Here is a 21295-nt window from a genome sequence, read left to right as displayed (position 1 = left end):
TGTCACTGACAAAGCCTTATTCCAAAAGTGAGCTTTTTAATACTCATCTCTCACTTTTAATACAGTATTAGTGGGGCGCCTGGGTGGCGCAGTCGGTTAAGCGTCCGACTTCAGCCAGGTCACGATCTCGCGGTCCGTGAGTTCCAGCCCCGCGTCAGGCTGATGGCTCAGAGCCTGGAACCTGTTTCCGACTCTGTGTCACCCTCTCTCTCTGCCCCTCCCCGTTCATGCTCTGTCTCTCTCTGTCCCAAAAATAAATAAACGTTGAAAAAAATTTTAAAAAATAAAAAAAAATACAGTATTAGTTAAAATTATAAATGTTAAATCTGTGGAGAAGGTCCATAAATGCTTTAATGCATATAATTATTCCCAAGGCTTTTATTTTGGTTGAATAAGTAAACTATAGGTACAGGTTCTTATATAAATAAGTTTATTTACTTTTTAAATAGAATGTATGTCTGAAAGTACAATGAAATTCTGGCACCAACTACTTGGAGTTAGGCCCAACTCCTCCAGTTAAAGGCTTAGTCCTTCACAAGACCGCTCTCATTTCAGACATCAGCTGCAAGTTCAGGGGTCCCCAGTTACTACTGACAAGCTGGCTACAATTTTGGAGGTTCCTACACCCCCCTAGGTTCCACTGGAACAGCTCAGAGAACTTAGGGAAAGCACTATATAGTTGACCTTTGAACAACATGAGTTTAACTGTGTGGGTCCACTTATACACGGATTTGTTTCAATAAATATAGTATAGTACTGTAAGCATATTTTTCTTCCTTATGATTTTCTTAGAATTTTCCTTTGTTTAGCTTACTTTATTGTAAGAATGTACAATATAATGTACACAGGGTACAAAATGTGTGTTAATCAACTCTTTATGTTATCTGTAAGACTTCTAGTCAACAGTAGGCTATTAGTAGTTAAGTTTTGGGGGAGTCAACATTATACAAGTATTTTCAACTGCACTGGGAGTCACCATCCCTACCTCCCATGCTGTTCAGGGTCAACTGGACTTACAAGATAGAGTTTTATTATAGCAAAATGATATAAATCAGAAGTAGCCAAAATAAGAGACACATAGGCAAGCTCTGGGAGGGTCCCAATCATAAGGCTTCCATGTTCTCTCCCCAAGAAGCCAGGAGGCATCACCCTGTCTACACATCAGTGTGTACTTAGCTGCCAGAAAGCTCATGTGAGCTTTGTACCCAGAGTTTTTATTGGGGCTTTATAATGTAGGCATGATTAATCAATTCTTTGGCACATGGTTAAGCTCAATCTACCCACCAAGAGATTGGGTGGATATCATGTGGCTTAAAACCCTGACTCTCTAAATTTGTTTTGTCTTTGTGGTGTAACCAACACCACGTCCTGAGTCATCTCTTTAACATAAACTCACCTATAGTCCAAGAAGCCACCATGAATAAGAAAGATTCAGAAAATGTCAGGACTTGAAGGCTACCTCCCAGGAATCAAAGGCAAAGAACAGCCACATCCCTTATTATACAGCAGAAAGCTTTAGAGTTGGCAATAAGAAATGGTCTTGATAAAAAACTTGTGTGTAGCTGTACCTAAATGAATCTGAATGTGCCTAGTCATTGGGTAACTCCCAGTATCAGAATAAAAACAGCAACAGAACCCCACAACTATTAACACTGATGTTGAAACTTCCTGAGAAAATCTATAAGCACCTAGCAGATATGAAGACATAGGCCTTCATATGTATATAAGTAAATACAAATAAAATTAAAGGAGCATTTCACTGTAGTTATATAAATTTTCCTGAACACTTCATCATGAAAATTTTAATTACCCAATGTAGATTTATAACTTTACATCTACTGGATGTATGAGCTTGAATGGAACATTTGATTAGGGGAGTTTGGCTATAGATAATAATTTGGTTTTTCCATGTTACTGAGTTATCAGTCCTCAATATATAATTGCAAAAGAATGTTATTTGAGAACTTTTCAATGATTTTTTCAATATTTTTAAACCCACGAGGATAATAAAGTTCTAGCTAATTTCTTCTCATTCCTAACTGCAATCATGTACATATAATATACATTAAAGTAGCAGAGATTTTTGAGGTTGCTTTTGAGATTGATTCAGAAGTTTTAGTTAGAGTGCCAGAGTTGCTCATTCACACAACTGTAAATCAAAACCAACCAATATCTTCCATGTGCTTTTAAAGGGAATTCTTTATCAGCAGTACACCTTTCAGCAACACAATATAGTAATTGTGAAGGTTGTTGAAAGCTATTTTATCTGCTCATTCATAATTCAAATGAAAGAGATGATTGGATATATCTCAAAGGAAATATGTCCTACGGCTGCCACTTTAAGCCTGCTGGTGTTTTGTATTTATTTCAGTCTGAAAGAGCAATCAGAACAGATATAGGATACAGAAAATATGATCAAAAGTCAGGAGTTTGATTTTCCATGTGTTAAATGCAGTGTTGAAGTGCTGAAAGTTTTAATACCCTAATTGTGAAGTCATTTATTTTATTCTAGCATTCCTCAGAAGGCATAAATTGCTACAAGATGCTATCAGTTTATTTAGTCTTAAAATGCATCAAATGTTTCTGTCTTTCCATCCCCTATGATTGTTTGGTGTTAATTGCCCTCAAAAATGATCTTAGCAGAGAAGGCAAGGGAATGCTTATCTAGCAATTTACTAGTAGCATTAAGGATTTTAATTGTGCTAGATAAACATGACAGGCAATTATTGAGTGTTGTTTCATACTAGAAAATAAAAATGGAATGCTAGGCATTATAGTCTTTTGCAGTTTTGTCTTTATGTCAATGCCTAATTTATATCTGTTAACAGTTTAATAGGTTGAATTTTCTTTGAGAGATGTTTTCTAGAATATGCTATTGGAAGATCAGACATAAAAGTGTTATATCTGCTTACTTCATAATACAATGTGAATCAGTCAGAAGTCATACATGTTAAGTCTCACTAATGCCATAATACTTCAACAGATAAAATGGAAAGAAAGAATTTCCATTTATCTGTTACTTTGTGAAGTAGCGACATGAACAATCATGTGATTCTCTTTTCAACTCTGAGTACTAAATAACAAAAGGTTAAAAGTTTACTTTTGTAGTCATTTTGAAGGTGGGAAAATGCAAGTCTTCTCGAAATATTTCAATAATTTATTACCTTTATAACAAGAGATAAAGAAGGGTACTATATCATAATAAAGGGGACAGTCTGAGAATCATATCTAACAATCATAAATATTTATGCCCCTGACATGATAGCACCCAAATATATAAAACAACTACAAACATAAAGTAACTCATTGATAATAATACACTGACAGTAGCACACTTTACGATCCCATTACATCAATGGACATATCATCTAAACATAAACAGGAAGACAATGGCTTCGAATGACACACTGGACCACAGTGTGAACTTAACAGATGTATTCAGAAAATTCCATCTAAAACAGCAGAATACACATTCTTTTCAAGTTCACATAGGTCATTCTCTAGAACAGATCAGATATCTGTATATACTAATATACAGATATACTAATATCTGATTAGTTTACAAAGCAAACCTTAACAAATACAAAAAGATTGATGTCATACCATGCACGTTTTCTGACCACAGCACCGTTTTCTGACCACAGCACCTTCTACCTACCGTGAGTGGGTAGAAGTCCACCCAATAAAAAAAATCTGAAATGCCACAAATATATGGAGGTTAAACAATGTTCTACTAAACAATGAATGGGTCAACCAGGAAATCAAATAAGAAATTTTAAAAAATACATGTAAACAAATGAAAATGAAAACACAATGAAAAATGAAAAATGAATGAAAAAACAAAGCCTTTGGGATGCAGTAAAAGTGGTCCTAACAGGGAAGTATATAGCAATACAGACCTACCTTAAGAAGCAAGAAAAATCTCAAATAAACAACCTAACCTTATACTTAAAAGGGTTAGAAAAAGAACAAACACAAAGCCTAAACCAAGCAGAAGGAAGGAAATAATAAATATTAGAGTAGAAATAAATGATAAAAATAACAACAATAACAACAAAACAATAGAACAGATTAATGAAACTAGGAGTGGTTCTTTGACAAAACTTACTAAAATTGATATACCTGTATCAAAAAGGAAAGACTTATCAGAAAGAGAAAGTACCCAAGTCAATAAAATCACAAATGAGAGAAGATAACTAACAATGCCACAGAAATACAAATAATTATATGAAATACTATGAAAAATTATATGCCAATGGATTGGACAACCTTGAATAAATGGATAAATTCCTAGAAATATATGAACAACCAAAACAAAAACAGGAAGAAATAGAAAACTTGAACATACCAATAACCAGCCAAATAATTGAATCAGTAACCAAAAAACTCCCAATAAACAAAGTCCAGGAGCATGGACTCACAGGCAAATTCTTCCAGACATTTAAAGAAGAGTTGATACCTATTCTTTTCAAACTATTCCCAAAAACAGAAAAGGAAGGAAGACTTCCAGACTCCTTCTTTGAGGTCAACATTACCCTGATACCAAACCAGATAAAGACTCCACTAAAAAAGAGAACAGTAAGCCAATATCCCTGATAAACAGGGATGCAGAAATTCTCAATACCAGACCAGTAAGCCAAATTCAACACTCAGCATTATATACTACATTAATAAAAGAAAGGATAAAAGCCATATGATTCTCTCGATAGATGCAGAAAAAGCATTTGACAAAGAACAACATCCATTCATGATAAAAACTCTCAACAAAGTTGGGATACAGGGAACATAACATAATAAAGGCCATATATGAAAAACCCACAGGTAATATCATCCTAAATGGGGAAAAACTGAGAGCTTTTTCTCTACAGTCAGGAACACTGGGGATGTCCAATCTCATCACTGTTACTTAACATACTACTGGAAATCTTAACCATAGCAATCAGACAACAAAAATAAATAAAAAGCATCCAAATCAGTAAGGAAGACGTAAAACTTACACTATTTGCAGATGACATGGTACTCTATATAGAAAACCAGAAAGACTCCACCAAAAATTGCTAGAACTGATACAAGAATTCAGTAAAGTCGCAGGATACAAAATTAATGTACAGAAATCTGTTGAATTTCTATACACCAATAATGAAGCAGAAGAGAGAAAAATTAAGGAATCATTCCCATTTACAAGTGCACCAAAAACAACATGATACCTAGGAATAAACCTAACCAAAGAAGTTAAAGATCTATACTCTGAAAAATATAAAACACCAATGAAAGGAATTCATGAGGACACAAAGCAGTGAAAAAACAGTCCATGCTCATGGATTGGAGGAACAAATATTATTAAAATGTCTATACTACCCAAAGCAATCTACTCATTCAATGAAATCCCTATCAAAATAGCATCAACATTTTTCACAGAGCTAGAACAAACAATCCTAAATTGTGTATGGAACCACAATAGACCCTGAATAGCCAAAGCAATCTTGAAAATCAAATCTGGAGGCATCACAAAACCAGATTTCAAGTTATATTACACAGCTTTAGTGATCAAAGCAGTATGGTACTGGTACAAAAACAGACACATAAATCAATGGAACAGAAAAGAAAACCCAGAAATGAACCTACAACTATATGGTCAATTAATCTTCAACAAAGCAGGAAAGAATATCCAATGGGAAAAAGTCTTTTCTTTTTTATTTTTTTTTATTATTTTTTTTAATGTTTATTTTTGAGACAGAGACAGAGCGTGAAGAGGGGAGGGGCAGAGAGAGAGGGAGACACAGAATCTGAAACGGGCTCCAGGCTCTGAGCTGTCAGCACAGAGCCCGATGCGGGGCTTGAACTCAGGGACCGTGAGATCATGACCTGAGCCGAAGTCGGATGCTTAACCGACTGAGCCACCCAGGCGCCCCAAGACAGTCTTTTCAACAAATGACATTGGGAAAACTGGGCCATTTTCTTATACCATACACAAAAATAAATTCAAAGTGGATTAAAAACATAAATGTGAGACATAAAACCATAAAAATTTCAAGGAAAACATAGGCAGCTATTTCTTTGACATCAGCCATAGCAACGTCTTTATGGATATGTCTCCTGAGACAAGGGAAACAAAAGCAAAAATAAACTATTGGAACTACACCAAAATAAAAAGTACAGTGAAGGAAACAATCAACAATTCTAAAAGGCAACCTGTGGAATGAGAGAAGATATTTGCAAATGGCATATCTGATAAAGGGTTAGTATCCAAAATCTATAAAAACTTATCAAACTCAACACCTAAAAAATGAATAATCCAGTTAAAAATGGACAGGAGATGTGAATAGACATTTTTCCAAAGAAGACATACAGATGACCAACAGACACATGAAAAGATGCTCAACATCACTGATCATCAGGGAAATACAGATCAAAACTATAATAAGATATTACCTCACACCTGTCAGAATGGCTAAAATCAACAACACAACAAACCAACAAGTATTGGTGAGGATATGGAGAAAAAAAGGAATCCTCTCGCCTTGTTGGTGGGAATGCAAACTGGTGCAGCCACTCTGGAAAACAGTATGGAGGTTCCTCAAAAAAGTGAAAAATAGAACTATGTGTTTACACAAGGTATACAAAAATACAAATTCACAGGGATACATGCACCCCAATGTTTATAGCAACATTATTTATAATAGCCAAATTATGAATGAGTATAGGGGGAAAAAAGAGAGGCAAACCAAGAAGCAGACCCTTAACTATAGAGAACAAACTGATGGTTACCAGTAGGGAGATAGGTTAAATTGCTGGTGGGGATTAAAGAGGGCACTTGTGTTGAGCACTGGGTATTGTATGGAAGTGTTGAATCTCTGTATTTTATACCTGAATCAATATTAGATTGTATGTTAATTAACTGAAACTTAAATAAAAACTTTAAAAGTATAAAATAATTTATTACCTTTGAAATACTAGCATTCTTTGCCAAAGCTATTGATAACATTTGGAAATATTTGGTATTTTAAAAAATTGTGCTTTTACAAGCATTAAACAATTTGGTCACAGAATACCATTGATTTGGAAATGACTTTAGGCATTTCTACAGTTTGATTTTATTTCATAAACTATTACTTTGAAATATAAAATGAATTATTACTGACCCTTTTGAGAGTTCCATTTTTAAGCATCTCCTACTGGTTTAGATAAATTTAATTTCTAAGCTATGCTATATGAAAGGCAGAATAAGATTTAAAATTTGTTTCAGTTCAAAATAGTTAGATGGGCTTGTTCCCCTACCTCAAACCATAATCAAAGTCAAGATTTAAGTAGACACTGCAATCTATTTGAAGAATAGTTACACTTTTCAAAATTTTGGTAAACACTGTCATAAGGTACTTTCATTTTTTATTAAACTTTCTTCTATATCATTACCAATAGTCTAGATGCCTTTTTCAGTATCAGAAGTACATTCAAAACTTAGCATTGGTGTCTTTTTTCTGTCTTTAGTGTTTCACAGCTGACAAAGCCCCAGCTGCCTCATCTGCCCTCTTGAAGGCTAGCTGAGACTAATTCCTACACTTTTGAAAATTCTTTCATTGCACCCTGCTCTTCATGCCAAATTTGTGATCCTATCTTTAAAAAGATTTTTTTTATACTTTACTTACAATTAGGTGGTACCTTCTGATGCATCAAATTCTCTCCTAGGAATAGTCCCCCCAAAAATACATATGTTCACCAAAAGACATATTCTAGAAGGCTCATAGCAATCTTGTTAACAATAGCTTCACATTGAAAAATATCCATTCATGTCTTCTGCCTCAAAAAATTAAAGATAGAACTACCCTATGACCCAGCAATAGCCCTGCTAGGAATTTACCCAAGGGATACAGGAGTGCTGATGCACAGGGGCACATATATGCCAATGTTTATAGCAGCACTTTCAACAGTAGCCAAATTATGGAAAGAGCCTAAATGTCCATCAACTGACGAATAGATAAATAAGATGTAGTTTATATATCCAATGGAATACTACTTGGCAATGAGAAAGAATGAAATCTGGCCATTTGCAGCAATGTGGATGGAACAGGAGGGTATTATGCTAAGTGAAATAAGTCAGGTAGAGAAAGATACCATGTTTTCATTCATATGTGGATCTTGAGAAACTTAACAGAAGACCATGGGGAGGGGAAGGGGGGGAGAAAAGTTAGAAGGAGAGAGGCAAACCATAAGAGACTCTTAAGGACTGAGAACAAAGTGAGGGTTGTTGGGGGTGGGGAAGAAGGGAAAGTGGGTGATGGGCATGGAGGAGGGCACTTGTTGGGATGAGCACTGGGTGTTGTATGGAAACCAATTTGATAATAAATTATATTTAAAAAAAATATCCACTCACCATCATTAGAATGTATGAATAAGCCATAATATTATAAACACAATAGAATATTATATATCAATTAAAATGAATAGCCTTATGGGGCGCCTGGATGGCTCAGTCGGTTGAGCTTCTGACTTCGGCTCAGGTCATGATCTCAGTCTGTGAGTTCAAGCCTCAAGCCCTGCGTCAGGCTCTGTGCTGACAGCTCAGAGCCTGGAGACTGCTTCAGATTCTGTGTCTCCCTCTCTCTGCCCCTCCCCCATTCATGCTCTGTCTCTCTCTGTCTCAAAAATACATAAACATTAAAAAATAAATAAATAGCCTTCAACAACATGCAAAAATATGGATCAATCTCATGCCACACTATAGAATGAAAGAAAGCTTGCACACATGGTTATTCACTGTATGACTCCATTTATGTAACATTTTTTAAAAGTACAATTCTGCATTGTGAGAAATTAGGGTAGCTGCCATGTGAGAAGGGATAGTGATTGGAAGGGAGCACCAAAGAGGTTTCTGGATTCATGTGTGTGTTCAATGAACTTCGTACTTAATGAAATTGTACAAAAGATGCACATTTGTGTATGGAGACTAAGTTTAAAACAGCTAATGTGTAACTTTGGCAAAAATACAGGGACTGTATGTAGAAAGATATGTACAAATCTGCCTCTCCTCCAGATTCAACTGGTTCTGACTTGTCTTACAACAGCATTCCCTAATTTCAGTCCCACACACTCACACATTTATAAATGAGTACAAGGATGACTGGTGAAACTTAGATGAGCTCAATGGATTGTATCAGTCTCAGTATCTTGGTTGAAATTATACTATAGTTACTGTTGTAAGTAACTAGGAAAAGTAGACAAGGGACCTCTTGATATTATTTCTCATATTTCTTGCAATTGTATGTGAATCCACAATTACCTTGATAAAAGGATTTCAATAAAAAAACAATGGTGAGTAAACACAAGAAAATACATTAAATTTCTAAAAGTGAGACCCTATCCCAACTGAACTGTATCATAATGTTGGGGATTGCTAGAAACCTGCAATTTTAGCATGTGTTCCACATAATTTGTGATAAAGCTAGGAAATACTGTGTAGTAACTGGGTAGCTTTTTAACACTGTCTCAACTGTAACTTTGGTTACAAGCTTCTAGATGAAATTTATCATACTGGTTTTTAGGTGGTCTTGTTTCGCTATAATGAAAGGTTCTCTTTTAAATCTACCTACAATAAAAAGAATGAAATACTTAGGAATAAATTTAACAAATGAAGTGTTAAGATGTGTACACTAAAAATTAGAAACCATCAGTGAAAGAAATGAAAGACCTAAATAAATGGAAAGAAATTCCATGTATCTGGATTATTAAGATGGCAATACTCCCAAACTGATCAAGCTATTCAGCATAATTCCCATCAAAAACTTAGCTGCCATTTTGGGTAAGACTTGACAAGCTGATTCTAAGATGCATATGGAAATGCAAAGTACCCAAAAGCTGAAACTATCTTAAAAAAATAAGAGCAAAGTAGGAGGACTCACGCATTCTGACTTCAAAACTTCAAAACAAAGTTACAGTAATCAAGACAGTGTGGTATTGGCATAGAGATCAATAGAATTTAGAATTGAGATATAAACCCTTATATTTATGGTCAATTGATTTTCAACAAGGGTACCAAAATAATTCAATGTAGAAAAAATAGCCTTTTCAACAAATGGGCCTGGAATAACATGATAACCATATATAAAAGAATGAAGTTGGACCCCCCCACACACACAGCTTTTCATAACATATACAAAAATTAAGTGAACCATATTCCTAATTATGAGAGCTGAAACTATAAAACTCTTAGAAGAAAACCTAGGTGTAAATCTTTATTACCTCAGATTAGGTAATAGTTTTCTAGATGTGACCTCAGAGCCCAACAACCAAAGAAAAAAATAGGTAAATTAGACTCATTGACATTTAAAATTTCATTCTTCAAAGGACCCTAAAATTAAAAAGACAAGTTTTGACAAATGTAGAAGTTGGAACACGCATACCTTGCTAGTGGTATTATAAAATGGTACACTTTTGGAAAACAGTTTGACAATTGCCTCAAAAGTTAAATATAGAGTTACCATATGAGCCAGCATTCCACTTGTAGATATACACCCATGAGAATTAAAAACATGTTCAAACAGAAATTTATACACAAATGTTCATAGCATTATCCATAATATACAAAATAGGAAAATAACTAAAATATCAATCAACTGATGAATGGATAAGCAAAATATATCTATACAATGGATCATTATTCAGTCACAAAAAGGAATGACGTACTAACATATGCTATAACCTAGAGGAACCCTGAAAACACTATACTAAGTGAAATAAGCCAATCAGAAAGACCACATAATGTTTGATTTCATTTTATGAGATGTCCAGAATTGGTACATTCTTAGGGATAGAAAATAGATGAGTGGTCGCCAGGGTGTCGAGGGAAAGGAAAATAGGAGATGGCTGCCAACAGGTATAGGGTTTCTCTTCGTGGTGATGAAAATGTTCTAAAATTAGATAGTCGTGACAGTTGTATGACCCACTGAATATATTAAAATCCAAAACGTGAGCTGACTTTTATGGTATGTGAATTTTCTCCATAAAAAATTTATAAACCTACCTAGAGTTCCCTTGTACAAGTTGTTTATATTATCATTTTCAAAATCAAATCCTTGAAGTTGATGTAAAATGTTACAAGAACAATCTGTCTGCACATCAGAGTATTACACAGAACAGCCATGCATTTGACTCTCGACCAAGGGAAATTTTGCTTTCTCCACATTTTGGCCTGGAGAATACTAGTGATAAATTGATACTGTGAAATGCCAAGCTGGTAATCAGAGACTGTTCCAGGAAAATGCACCCATTTCTCAAATCACATCTGTAGATGATTAAGTTAATTGGCTGTGTGATTTGATGGAGCGAGTAATGGACTAGACCCCATCTCTTACTGTGTGCCCCCACACTTGTCAATTACCTTTCTGCATTTGTTAGAATATCTATCCAGTAGAAAATCAATACCTACCTGCCCGATACATTTATAAGATTTTTGAGACAATCAAATGAAAACAAGATGTAAAGTTGTTTTGAAATTGACAGCATTATAAAAATATGAGACATTATTTATTTAACATTCTTCACTCTCCTTCTCCGGATTTGATTTTCAAAGAAGGGAAAGCATAAGGTGCTAAGTTAAATGCTCCCTTTCAGATATTGATTGAGAGGCTCTGGCTTTCTTCTTGAGGAAGAACATTGCATGGACTCAAAAACTTGAACTTGCGTGACATTAACAGAGAGCATTTTATAGAAAACCGTTATAATTTTTTTAATGTATCATTCTGACAGCATGAGAATGATATAGCAGCAGACAGGTTATTGTCAATTAAACACGAGCTGTCAGAAAGTCAGAAATGTTGAGGTATGGTGAGCATGAATCCTAAGCAGATCATATGGCAGCTGCTCAGCTGTTATTTTAACAGAGTCTCTGTACGTGTGTGTCATTTTCCTGCAGAATTTAATTTGAGTCCCTAACGACGGAGACATCTTTGCATTTGCATGTTGCTGTCAAGTTGAACTTGGACCTTCTAAGTGAGCTAGCATGGTGGGTGGTAGTGTGCAAGTGACATGTGGAGGAGATGGCTCTCATCTCATTTTCTTCCATTTAGGTTACATCGAAGAGGCTTGCATCATCCCTTGTCCCTCTGACTGCAAGCTTAGTGAGTGGTCCAACTGGTCACGGTGCAGCAAGTCCTGTGGGAGCGGTGTGAAGGTTCGGTCTAAATGGTTGCGTGAAAAACCATATAATGGAGGGAGGCCTTGCCCTAAATTGGACCATGTCAACCAGGTATTTTCTCCCATTGATTCTTATATTGAGAATACTGCATATTGTTTACAATCACTGTGATCTATTTTTTTCTTCAAATAGAGAAGAGTAAATAATAGCCCCTTTCAAATAAGAAATTTGACCCATTTTACCTTTAGAATGCCTGAGTTAATGTATGTATGCTATTAAAATACCAAATCAGATGTATCATCTTTGCATCACATTTAGTACCCAGCATGTATATGCATATGAATATAATTAAATGGAAATTAAAACGACACCTACCTTTAAGATAATATCATAAAATTGTATCTAGCTGTGTGCTGAGAGCAAGATTGTCTCATTATTATACTTCCCTAGAATGTCAGAAAAGATATCTCAATTACCAACTACTTAAAATGAAAGCAAGTATATGGGTTGGGTCTAAAACTAGGAAATAGGTTTTGGATGTTCATTTAAATTTGTTTGATATAAAGTATGTTAAGAAAAAAAGAAATATAAAGATGACCTCAAAGTCAGTGTTACTATGTTATCTACCAATTTAGTCATTGACCTGTTCAATTTTATCTGGAACTTTATTTGATTTTGTATGCTCACTTCATTGTCTGCTGTTCATAGTTGTTACTTGTGTTCTATTGGAGATATGAAGTAAAAAGGCTAATAGAGGGAATGGTGACAAATTCAAATGTAATATAAGATGTAGGCAGTTATCTTGTTTGACCTACATATGAGTTAAAAAAGAATAAATTTAATATAGTATATGTAGATATTAAGGTATGAATTTATATTGTCAGAGTCAAATGAACTAAGTCATATATATATGAACCAACCTTAAATATGTAGATAGGTTTCACGCATACACAGACCATCTAATTTTAATCTCCAAACACACTGCTTTCCAGTACATGTACTTTACTTCCTAAATTAACTTAAATTATTAATGATAATAAAGGTATACTATAGGGTGCTCCCTTCAACTTGGTAAATGGAATGCCGCCCAATTCATGAATCAGATAATAAAGCCAATTAGATCTTCAAAAATAATGATGATGAAGTAAAAATAAATGTACACCCTAGAGAAAATAAATTTTGAATAAAGAAATTAAAGATGAACAAAATGGAGAATTACATGCCACAGGAAGTACCGCTCTGAAAAAAATCTTGGTTTTTCCCTTGAGTGAATTTGCTGCATGTTCCCTTAAAGGCAACCAAAGGCAAATAATACACTGCACTGCTGCCATCTACTGGTAATTGAGTTTCCCTGACAGAGTGAATATTTGCAAAGAAGAAAATTCAGTTACCTGACCCTAATGAAACAGAATAACTGAAATGTAAGGTTCATAATGCAAAAGAATATTTTTTACAAGTTTTGAAATCTTAAATTTTCAATGGTAAATTTAAATTGTAATAACTTTTGATCCATGATTCTAATAAAGAGAAATTTGACATATGCACATAGGTTCAGAGTGTGTGTGTGTGTGTGTGTGTGTGTGTGTGTGTGTGTACAGCCAGTCAGCCCTTCAATTAAATAAGCCATGCTTGCCTCAGCATCTTTTTACTAGTAAATTTTTAAAGGTTCAAGACCTTCTTCCAAGTTGTCTTTGCTATGAAAATTCTTTTACCTAAATCATTTCTCTGTCACTCTCCAACTCTGATAAAATTTAATTTTGATGGTGACATTTGCGTACTTGTTAATCAGCTTACTGGTGTAAATTACAACATTAACAACTGAAAAATTCCAGCTAAAACGAGAAATACTAGATTGCTGACTATTTGAGTATAAATGTCCTACATTTAAAAAAATAGAATTTTCTAGGATTTATCAGTAACATGTTAGTAAAGAATATGCCAAGGTTTGTGTTAATTTTGAAAATTATAAGTCACATGGATTTTTTGCTATAATTCTACATTCCTCAATAAAATAATCAGTGGTCCATTGACTTGAAAATGGTCTTTGATTTTCCACTTTCTAATTAAGGAAGCAAATTCTCATTTCCTTGTAGATGGATTGATTAAATGTAGATGGATTGATTAAAATCAATAGATTAATCAATCAATCTATGGATAGATTTCATTCCCAATTTGGATCACAAAATATTTGCAGTCATTTATCAATCCCCCATGATATGTATTTTTAGGTCTAGTCAGTTTCTTAAGATTTCTTCATCCTGTTCATCTAATCTTTACCTTGACTGTGCTGTTTGCAATACTCATTTGTGTATCTTCACTTTTAACAATAACTAGGAGTTGCTTTTTCTCTTTAAGGGCTTAATAAAAATATTCTAATCATTTACCAAAAAAGAAAAGTAGACTTTTATGTGTGGATAACATAATATTTAAAACTTAGAACATGAATTTTTTTGTTCAATATACTGACATTTTTTCCTTATTTTTTTCTTTCTTTTCCTCATTCCTGTTGAACACTACTCCAGGCACAGGTAAGAATTTTTAAACCTCCTGATTCTTGGTAGAGTGCTGCTTGTTTTCTTTTTCACTCCTGACTTCAGAGAATGGATTTCTTTTTCTGCTGTTGTCTTTTATCTTTTACAGGGAGAAAATAGCACATTTTCCATACAATTTTTGTTTTGCATCTGTTTCTCTCTCTCTCTCTCTCTCTCTCTCTGTCCTTCTAGCTTGCTACCTGTGTTTTCTTATTTTAATATCAGGGCCTGAGATACAGGAGTGGGGGGAACAAGTTTCACTTCACCAGCCTTGAAAAGGCAACGACACCTCTTGTTAACGATGTCATGCTTCTTGGAGGGAGGGGTAAAGGTGCAGGTAGGCTGAGGATGGGCGGCAGGAAGTTGCTCTGAACTGATTTGTATTCAGTCCAGTGTAGGAGATTAAAATGAAAACCATTGAAAGATTAGGAAAAATGGCATTTCTCTTTCAATGTTTTCCTTCCCCACAAGTTGTAGGGCAATGTTTTACCTGGTAGTATTTAGTCCCATTTAAATACAGTACCCAATGTGAAGGTGATCATTTATAACAGTAATTGTGGATTCTTATGCCAACAGTGCATATGATTTATTCTCACTTGGAATGGGTCTCCTTTACTCACTCACTGAAATTTGCACAAAAGAATAGCTCCAAGGGGCTATTTATATCTATATTTTCTGGATTTTTCTGGAATTAAGTAGTTACAAAAAACAAACATATACTGTGTGTGTGTGTGTGTGTGTGTGTGTGTGTGTGTGTGTGTGTTGTGAAATAGGAAATAGAGTTGAATGACCATAGATTTTGAAATCATTTTAAAAGACATTTTTCTTTAACGGTTGAGTCAGCTGTGTTGCAGTAGATTATGGTTTATTTATTTCCTTGATTTAGTCATTGTTCTCCTTGAGAAAAGAGCAAAATTGGTTCATTGTTCTAAAATCCTGAGACCAACACCCCACCCTAAATGTGGGGCTTTCAGCCTTCATGGACACCGGAGGACAGACAAGTTTGCTTTGTGTTATGTGGCTCTCCCTGCTTTGGGCTGTAGCTGTATAATACGAGACCAATTTCAGACCTTGCTTCCAAGCCCTGAATGATTGAGGGTTAGTTTTAAAGAGGCTTATTTCCTTATTTTTTACCGTTTAACTCAGTTTCACATATGGAATGCAAAAAAAAGAGTATAAATTCTTATTATTACATACATTTATTTGAAAAACAGGCCAAGTCATATTTTTTTAAAAAACAACTAGTTTTATATGCTTATTTACTTTATTAATTCATCTATTCATTCATTCATCTATTCAACAAACCTCTGTGGAATGCCTAACATCTGAGCACTCTGGCCTAAGCATTGGAGACACACAGGCCTGTGAACAAGACAGATGGCCCATGAAATCACAGTGCTGTGTGGTGTGGGTCAGTATGGGACAGTGTGTAATGGGTCTCATGTGCTCCACCTGATCAGATCTGCACCTGTGATGTCAAACCGGATCAAGAGAACACAGTACCGCTAGCCCTGCCCATCACTACTCTAACTCTCAGATTTTCTATATTCCTAGTTTAGAATAATGAACAAGAAAGGAGAGGAGTGAAAAGAATGTAATGATTGTTGTGATGTGAAGTGTCCCCACATATCCTCATCAGGTTCCCTGAGGAGAAATCCCTGAGAATTCATTGTGTGTGTTTCAGGTGTATGAGGTCGTTCCTTGCCACAGTCAGTGCAACCAGTACGTATGGGTCACAGAGCCATGGAGCATCTGCAAAGTGACCTTTGTCAACATGCGAGATAACTGTGGAGAGGGTGTGCAAACCCGAAAAGTGAGGTAAGGCCAAGCCTGGTTACGTGGACAAGGAACGTGCAATCTCCTACCGATCTCACGTGTGCCACTCTCACTCCTCCCCAGTCTCCTGACTAAAACTGTCTTTAGTTTTATTTCTAGGGAATCTGAGTGCATGGAAAACTCTAAGGGGATCTGCTTCAAGCAACAGTTTGTCACACTGGGTCTTCTGACATCAGGAGCCTCACTTCAAGGTGCTCCTGTGAAAAGAAAGGTTCACATATTGAATACAAGCTGAACTCATGCAGATTTTCTCAACCCCAATACCTTTTTTCTTAAAGGCCAAAAATATTTCTTACTGCTTTTTAATGATAATCTATTATAAATCCTTGCTCCTTTACATCAAACTGGCTAAGTTTTGAATATTCTCTTCTCCTCCAGGAAGCCTTCTCTGGCCGCACTGCCCAGTAGGGTAGCCACTAGCCATATGTGGCTATTTAACTTTAAATTTTTTTAATGTTTATTTATTTTTGGGAGACAGACAAAGTAGGGGAGGGACAGAGAGAGAGGGAGACACAGAATCTGAAGCAGGCTCCAGGCTCTGAGCCATCAGCACAGAGCCCCACACAGGGCTTGAGATCATGACCTGGGCTGAAGTCAGACGCTCAACTGACTGAACCACCCAGGTACCCCTATTTCACTTTAAATTTAAACTGATTAAGGGGCACCTGGGTGGATCAGCCAATTAAGCGACAGACTCTTGGTTTCGCCTCAGGTCATGATCTCACAGTTTGCGAGTTTGAGCCCCACATTGAGCTCTGCACTGACAGTACTGAGCCTGCTTGGGATTCCTCTCTCTCTCTCTCCTTCCCGTTCCCTCTCTCCCTCTCTCTCTCTCTCAAAATAAATAAACTTTAAAAAATACATTTAAACTAGTTACAATTCAATTAAGAATGCATTTCCTCAGCCACACTAGACACATTTCAAGTGCTCAATAGCCAGAGGTGGCTAACAGCTGTTCTGTCAGACTGCAGAGATATAGAGTATTTCCATCATCACAGAAAGTTCTATTGAGCAGTGTTGCCCTATAGTACCCCGTATACCCCTCTTTGTTTTGAAAGGATCCATTTACTGATCTGTCATTTTTATTAAACTCTATCATTTTCTCCAAACTGAGATCCTGTCATATTCATACAAATTCCCTAATGCTTAATACAAGTTTTATACTCATTAAGCTGCCCCTACAGTATCTGCATATGCCTCTTAGGGGTTCTAGAACCCTACCAAACAAGTGTATTTGGTTTTATTATCTCCACTTTGTAGAGTAGACTCAGAATTACTAAGTGATTTACCTAAAACACACATCTAGAAAAGTGACAGAATTGGCATTCAATCCACAGTCTCTTGTCACTCTTTTTTTCTATACTGAATTTTTTTAATGTTTATTTTTGAGAGCGAGAGAGAGAGAGAGAGAGAGAGAGAGAGTGTGAGTGAGTGGGGGAAGGGCAGAGAGAGAGGGAGACAGGGACTCTGAAGCAAGCTCCAGGCTCTGAGCTGTCAGCACAGATCCTGATGCGGGGCTCGAACCCACGAACCGTCAGATGATGACCCGAGTTGAAGTTGGACGCTCAACCAACTGAGCCACCTAGGTGCCCTGTTTTATCACTTTTTATACCAGTTTCTTCCAACCCTTCTGAGTGACACACAGTATAGACAAATGTAAAAACATCCAGAACTTGACTAATTATGTTATGAGGAAGCCCACTGTCACCCATGATCTAACTTTTCATGAATAAGATTTATATTTCTCAACAGAAAAGTAGAGCAAATTAGCATTTGTATCATAAAACTTTGGCACACTGTGTGTAACTTTGCTTCCAGGAATAATAATTTCTATCTGTTTTTCCCAAGCCCTCTGAACTCTCAAGGTATTTTTCTGAGGAACTTAATAAAGGTGGAAGAGGGCCTGTGAGGTAATATGATAGGGAAATGTAAGGAAAAGACAGAGATTCCATTTTCCACCATTCCCTTCCAAATTTAAAATTTCTCCTTCAAATTTAAAAATACTTTCCTTATAAAAGTTTTTTTGATCAAGTTGGGCTTTTAGTTAGTAAGAAAAAGCGTAATAAAGAACAAGTGGCACACCTGAGTGACTCAATTGGTTGAGCCTCCGACTCTTGCTTTCAGCTCAGGTCATGATCCCAGGGTCATGGGATGGAGCCCTGTGTTGGGCTCAGCGCTGAGCACGGAGCCTGCTTAAGATTCTCCCTCTCCCTCTGCCCCTCTCCTGACTTATGCTCTCTTTCTCTCTAAAAACAAATGTTTTTAATTAAAAAAAAGAAACTATTCTTTCAGCTTTCCCTTCAACTATCTGTGTACATGTTGCTTTTTCTTGGTTAATAAATACATATTCTCACCATTTCCAAATACCTCTTAATCAAAGTAACTTTTGAGATCAAAAGTTATGTTTTTAGTAAACATCTTTAATGTAAATAGAGAAAAGAGTAGGTCAGTATTGATTATGATCTCTGATCACATAATAATGTTCCTTTTTGTTACTGACTGAGTAGTAAACCTCTCTAACCTTACCCTCTGCTAATAATTAAGGTCAAAATGTACTGCTTATATGCAAGCATTGGGCAACATTTCAGGATAGATGAGTCTGCGAGACAGCATATTCCAATTTATCCAATCCCATTCTTTCTCTTTTAGGATGGTATGGCATAGCATACACTAAGTGGCCGAAGTGATTTTCCATGGTCAGAAGGGATATTTGCTCACGGACATTATTTTTAGAATTGCCAGCACATGGTGACAATTAAAATTAATAATAATAATAAAAAGCAACAGATTTGGTTACTTTCATGGTTGCTTTTGAATTCTCTGCAATGTAGCCCCTTATTGTCACAGCTGTGGTGGGCCTCTGGCTCCACCCTTTGCCTTCAGCTTGGTTCTGCATGATGTTATTTCTAATACAGTTCAGTTTTCTCACATCGTAATTCCGTCTCCTGTGGAAAGGAGAAAGGCCAAGAATGTGAATAAAGCAAATGCACTCAAAGTGCCTTCCTTTGTGCTTAAAACTTGATCCAAATATTTAGTCTGTACTCTAGAGTGATTTTAAAAGCTGGTTAATACCTGGGGCGCCTGGGTGGCGCAGTCGGTTAAGCGTCCGACTTCAGCCAGGTCACGATCTCGCGGTCCGTGAGTTCGAGCCCCGCGTCAGGCTCTGGGCTGATGGCTCGAAGCCTGGAGCCTGTTTCCGATTCTGTGTCTCCCTCTCTCTCTGCCCCTCCCCCGTTCATGCTCTGTCTCTCTCTGTCCCAAAAATAAATAAACGTTGAAAAAAAAAATAAAAAAAAAAATAAAAAAAAAATAAAAGCTGGTTAATACCAAATGAAGTAAGTAAAACATAAAGAATCTGAATGTCAACAATAAGGGTCTTTTTAGCAATTGTGGCACCTTGAAATGAGGCTATTTGAATATAGTCACTAAAAGTTACATCCATAACGTATTTTTAATTTTTTTCTTAAATGGCACAAAATAGTAAAGTTTGTTCCTATTTTGTGAGTCTGTTAAGAATGCTTTTCTCTGAGTGATAGAATCATGTGATTTATTTTTCTTCTGACTTTCCTAAACTGAATAAATTACCTATGTAATAAAAAATTAAAGAAGAAAAGCCTGTGAAAATGTAGTTTTATGTATATAAGTACTTAATCGAGTATTGAACATCTGTCCTTAACTCTGGATCAATAGGTAATTTTGCAAGTTAATCCTTGTTCGCTGTGTCAGTGCCTACCATGAATTCAATCTTTTCTTAGCAGCAAATCCAACTTTTGAGCATTAAACTCTGCTTCATGTCCTCTCAAAGCTCCTGTCAACAGAACATTTTTCAGTGCCATTGAAGATAGAACTTTTTCCTGGGAAACTAAAATTCTCCCAAAGAAATGTATAATTTTTTCTTCAGTGATGAAATCAAATATCTACCTTTGCATGTTTTTGTGGTGGTTTTCTATTTTTATCCAATATACCAAAAAAAAAGATGCATAGGTGGTATTGTATGGGTATATTTTCAGACTAAAAATCCAACTAAGACATGACCAATAGCAGTTTTCCAGCCATTAAATGCATCCCACGGGAAAACAACGTTTCTCTTAAATTGGGCAGTACTGAATAGAAAGGCGTTTCTGCAGAGTAGGTTTGTGAAAATGCCATGTCCCCACTGATTGTAAATCCCTGGGAAAGGTGAAATTCCAGGTATAATTGATAATGTAATTTAACCAACAGTGTAAAACACTGCAATGGGTTTGAGAGGCTGAAGAACTCAAGCCTGCCTTTTTAGTTCCAGCAATGCATTCTCTTCCCCAACCCATTAAGCTGACTGACCCTCTCTGAGTTATAGATGAGGGATAAAGTTTTTCTCGTCTACTAGAACAGTGCTTGGGGAGATTATTAACGTCTGTAAAAGTCAAGTCTGATACTAGCCACGTTAATTAGCTCCTCAAGAGATGAGTAAACAAGACTACCACGACTGCTTACAAAACAGTGAAACATAATAAAATGTTTGAATTGGTTCTGTTAAAAAGAAAACTAACACTAAAAAAGGTGAAGATACAGGATGATTGAAACAACCACATTTAGAGAATGTGTGCTATTATTATTACTACTATAATTGTTTTCACTTCTGGCTTTCTTTTAAAGTTATCAGCATATAGGAGGCTAAAATTACAAAACAACTTGATAAGTGCCATCAGTTATTTTTGAAAATACTTAATGAAACCTCTCACTAGGAAAGTTCAGGATGCCTCATCTTTCATCATATAAAAATCTAACTTCTCTATGGACTATACCATTTTCTTCTGAA

The 21295-nt window shown here is 35.8% G+C and overlaps 1 protein-coding gene across 1 annotated transcript in view; it reads left to right on the top strand.

The window, feature by feature from the left end:
- THSD7A (thrombospondin type 1 domain containing 7A) overlaps positions 1-21295 on the top strand; it is a 434259-nt gene that overhangs the window by 381475 nt on the left and 31489 nt on the right. Inside the window, exons 14-16 of the mRNA XM_047097264.1 lie at positions 12063-12241; positions 14653-14658; positions 16346-16479. Of these exons, the coding sequence (XP_046953220.1) occupies positions 12063-12241; positions 14653-14658; positions 16346-16479 (319 nt within the window). The remainder of the gene's footprint in view (positions 1-12062; positions 12242-14652; positions 14659-16345; positions 16480-21295) is intronic.

The sequence above is a fragment of the Lynx rufus genome, unplaced genomic scaffold (genome assembly GCF_022079265.1).
Source record: "Lynx rufus isolate CCGP_SWC_20201006 ecotype Redwood Valley unplaced genomic scaffold, mLynRuf1.p SCAF_4, whole genome shotgun sequence".
NCBI lineage: Eukaryota > Metazoa > Chordata > Mammalia > Carnivora > Felidae > Lynx > Lynx rufus.
The sequence above is the reverse complement of the archived record's forward strand: the minus strand, read 5'-3'. Positions and strand labels throughout refer to the sequence as shown.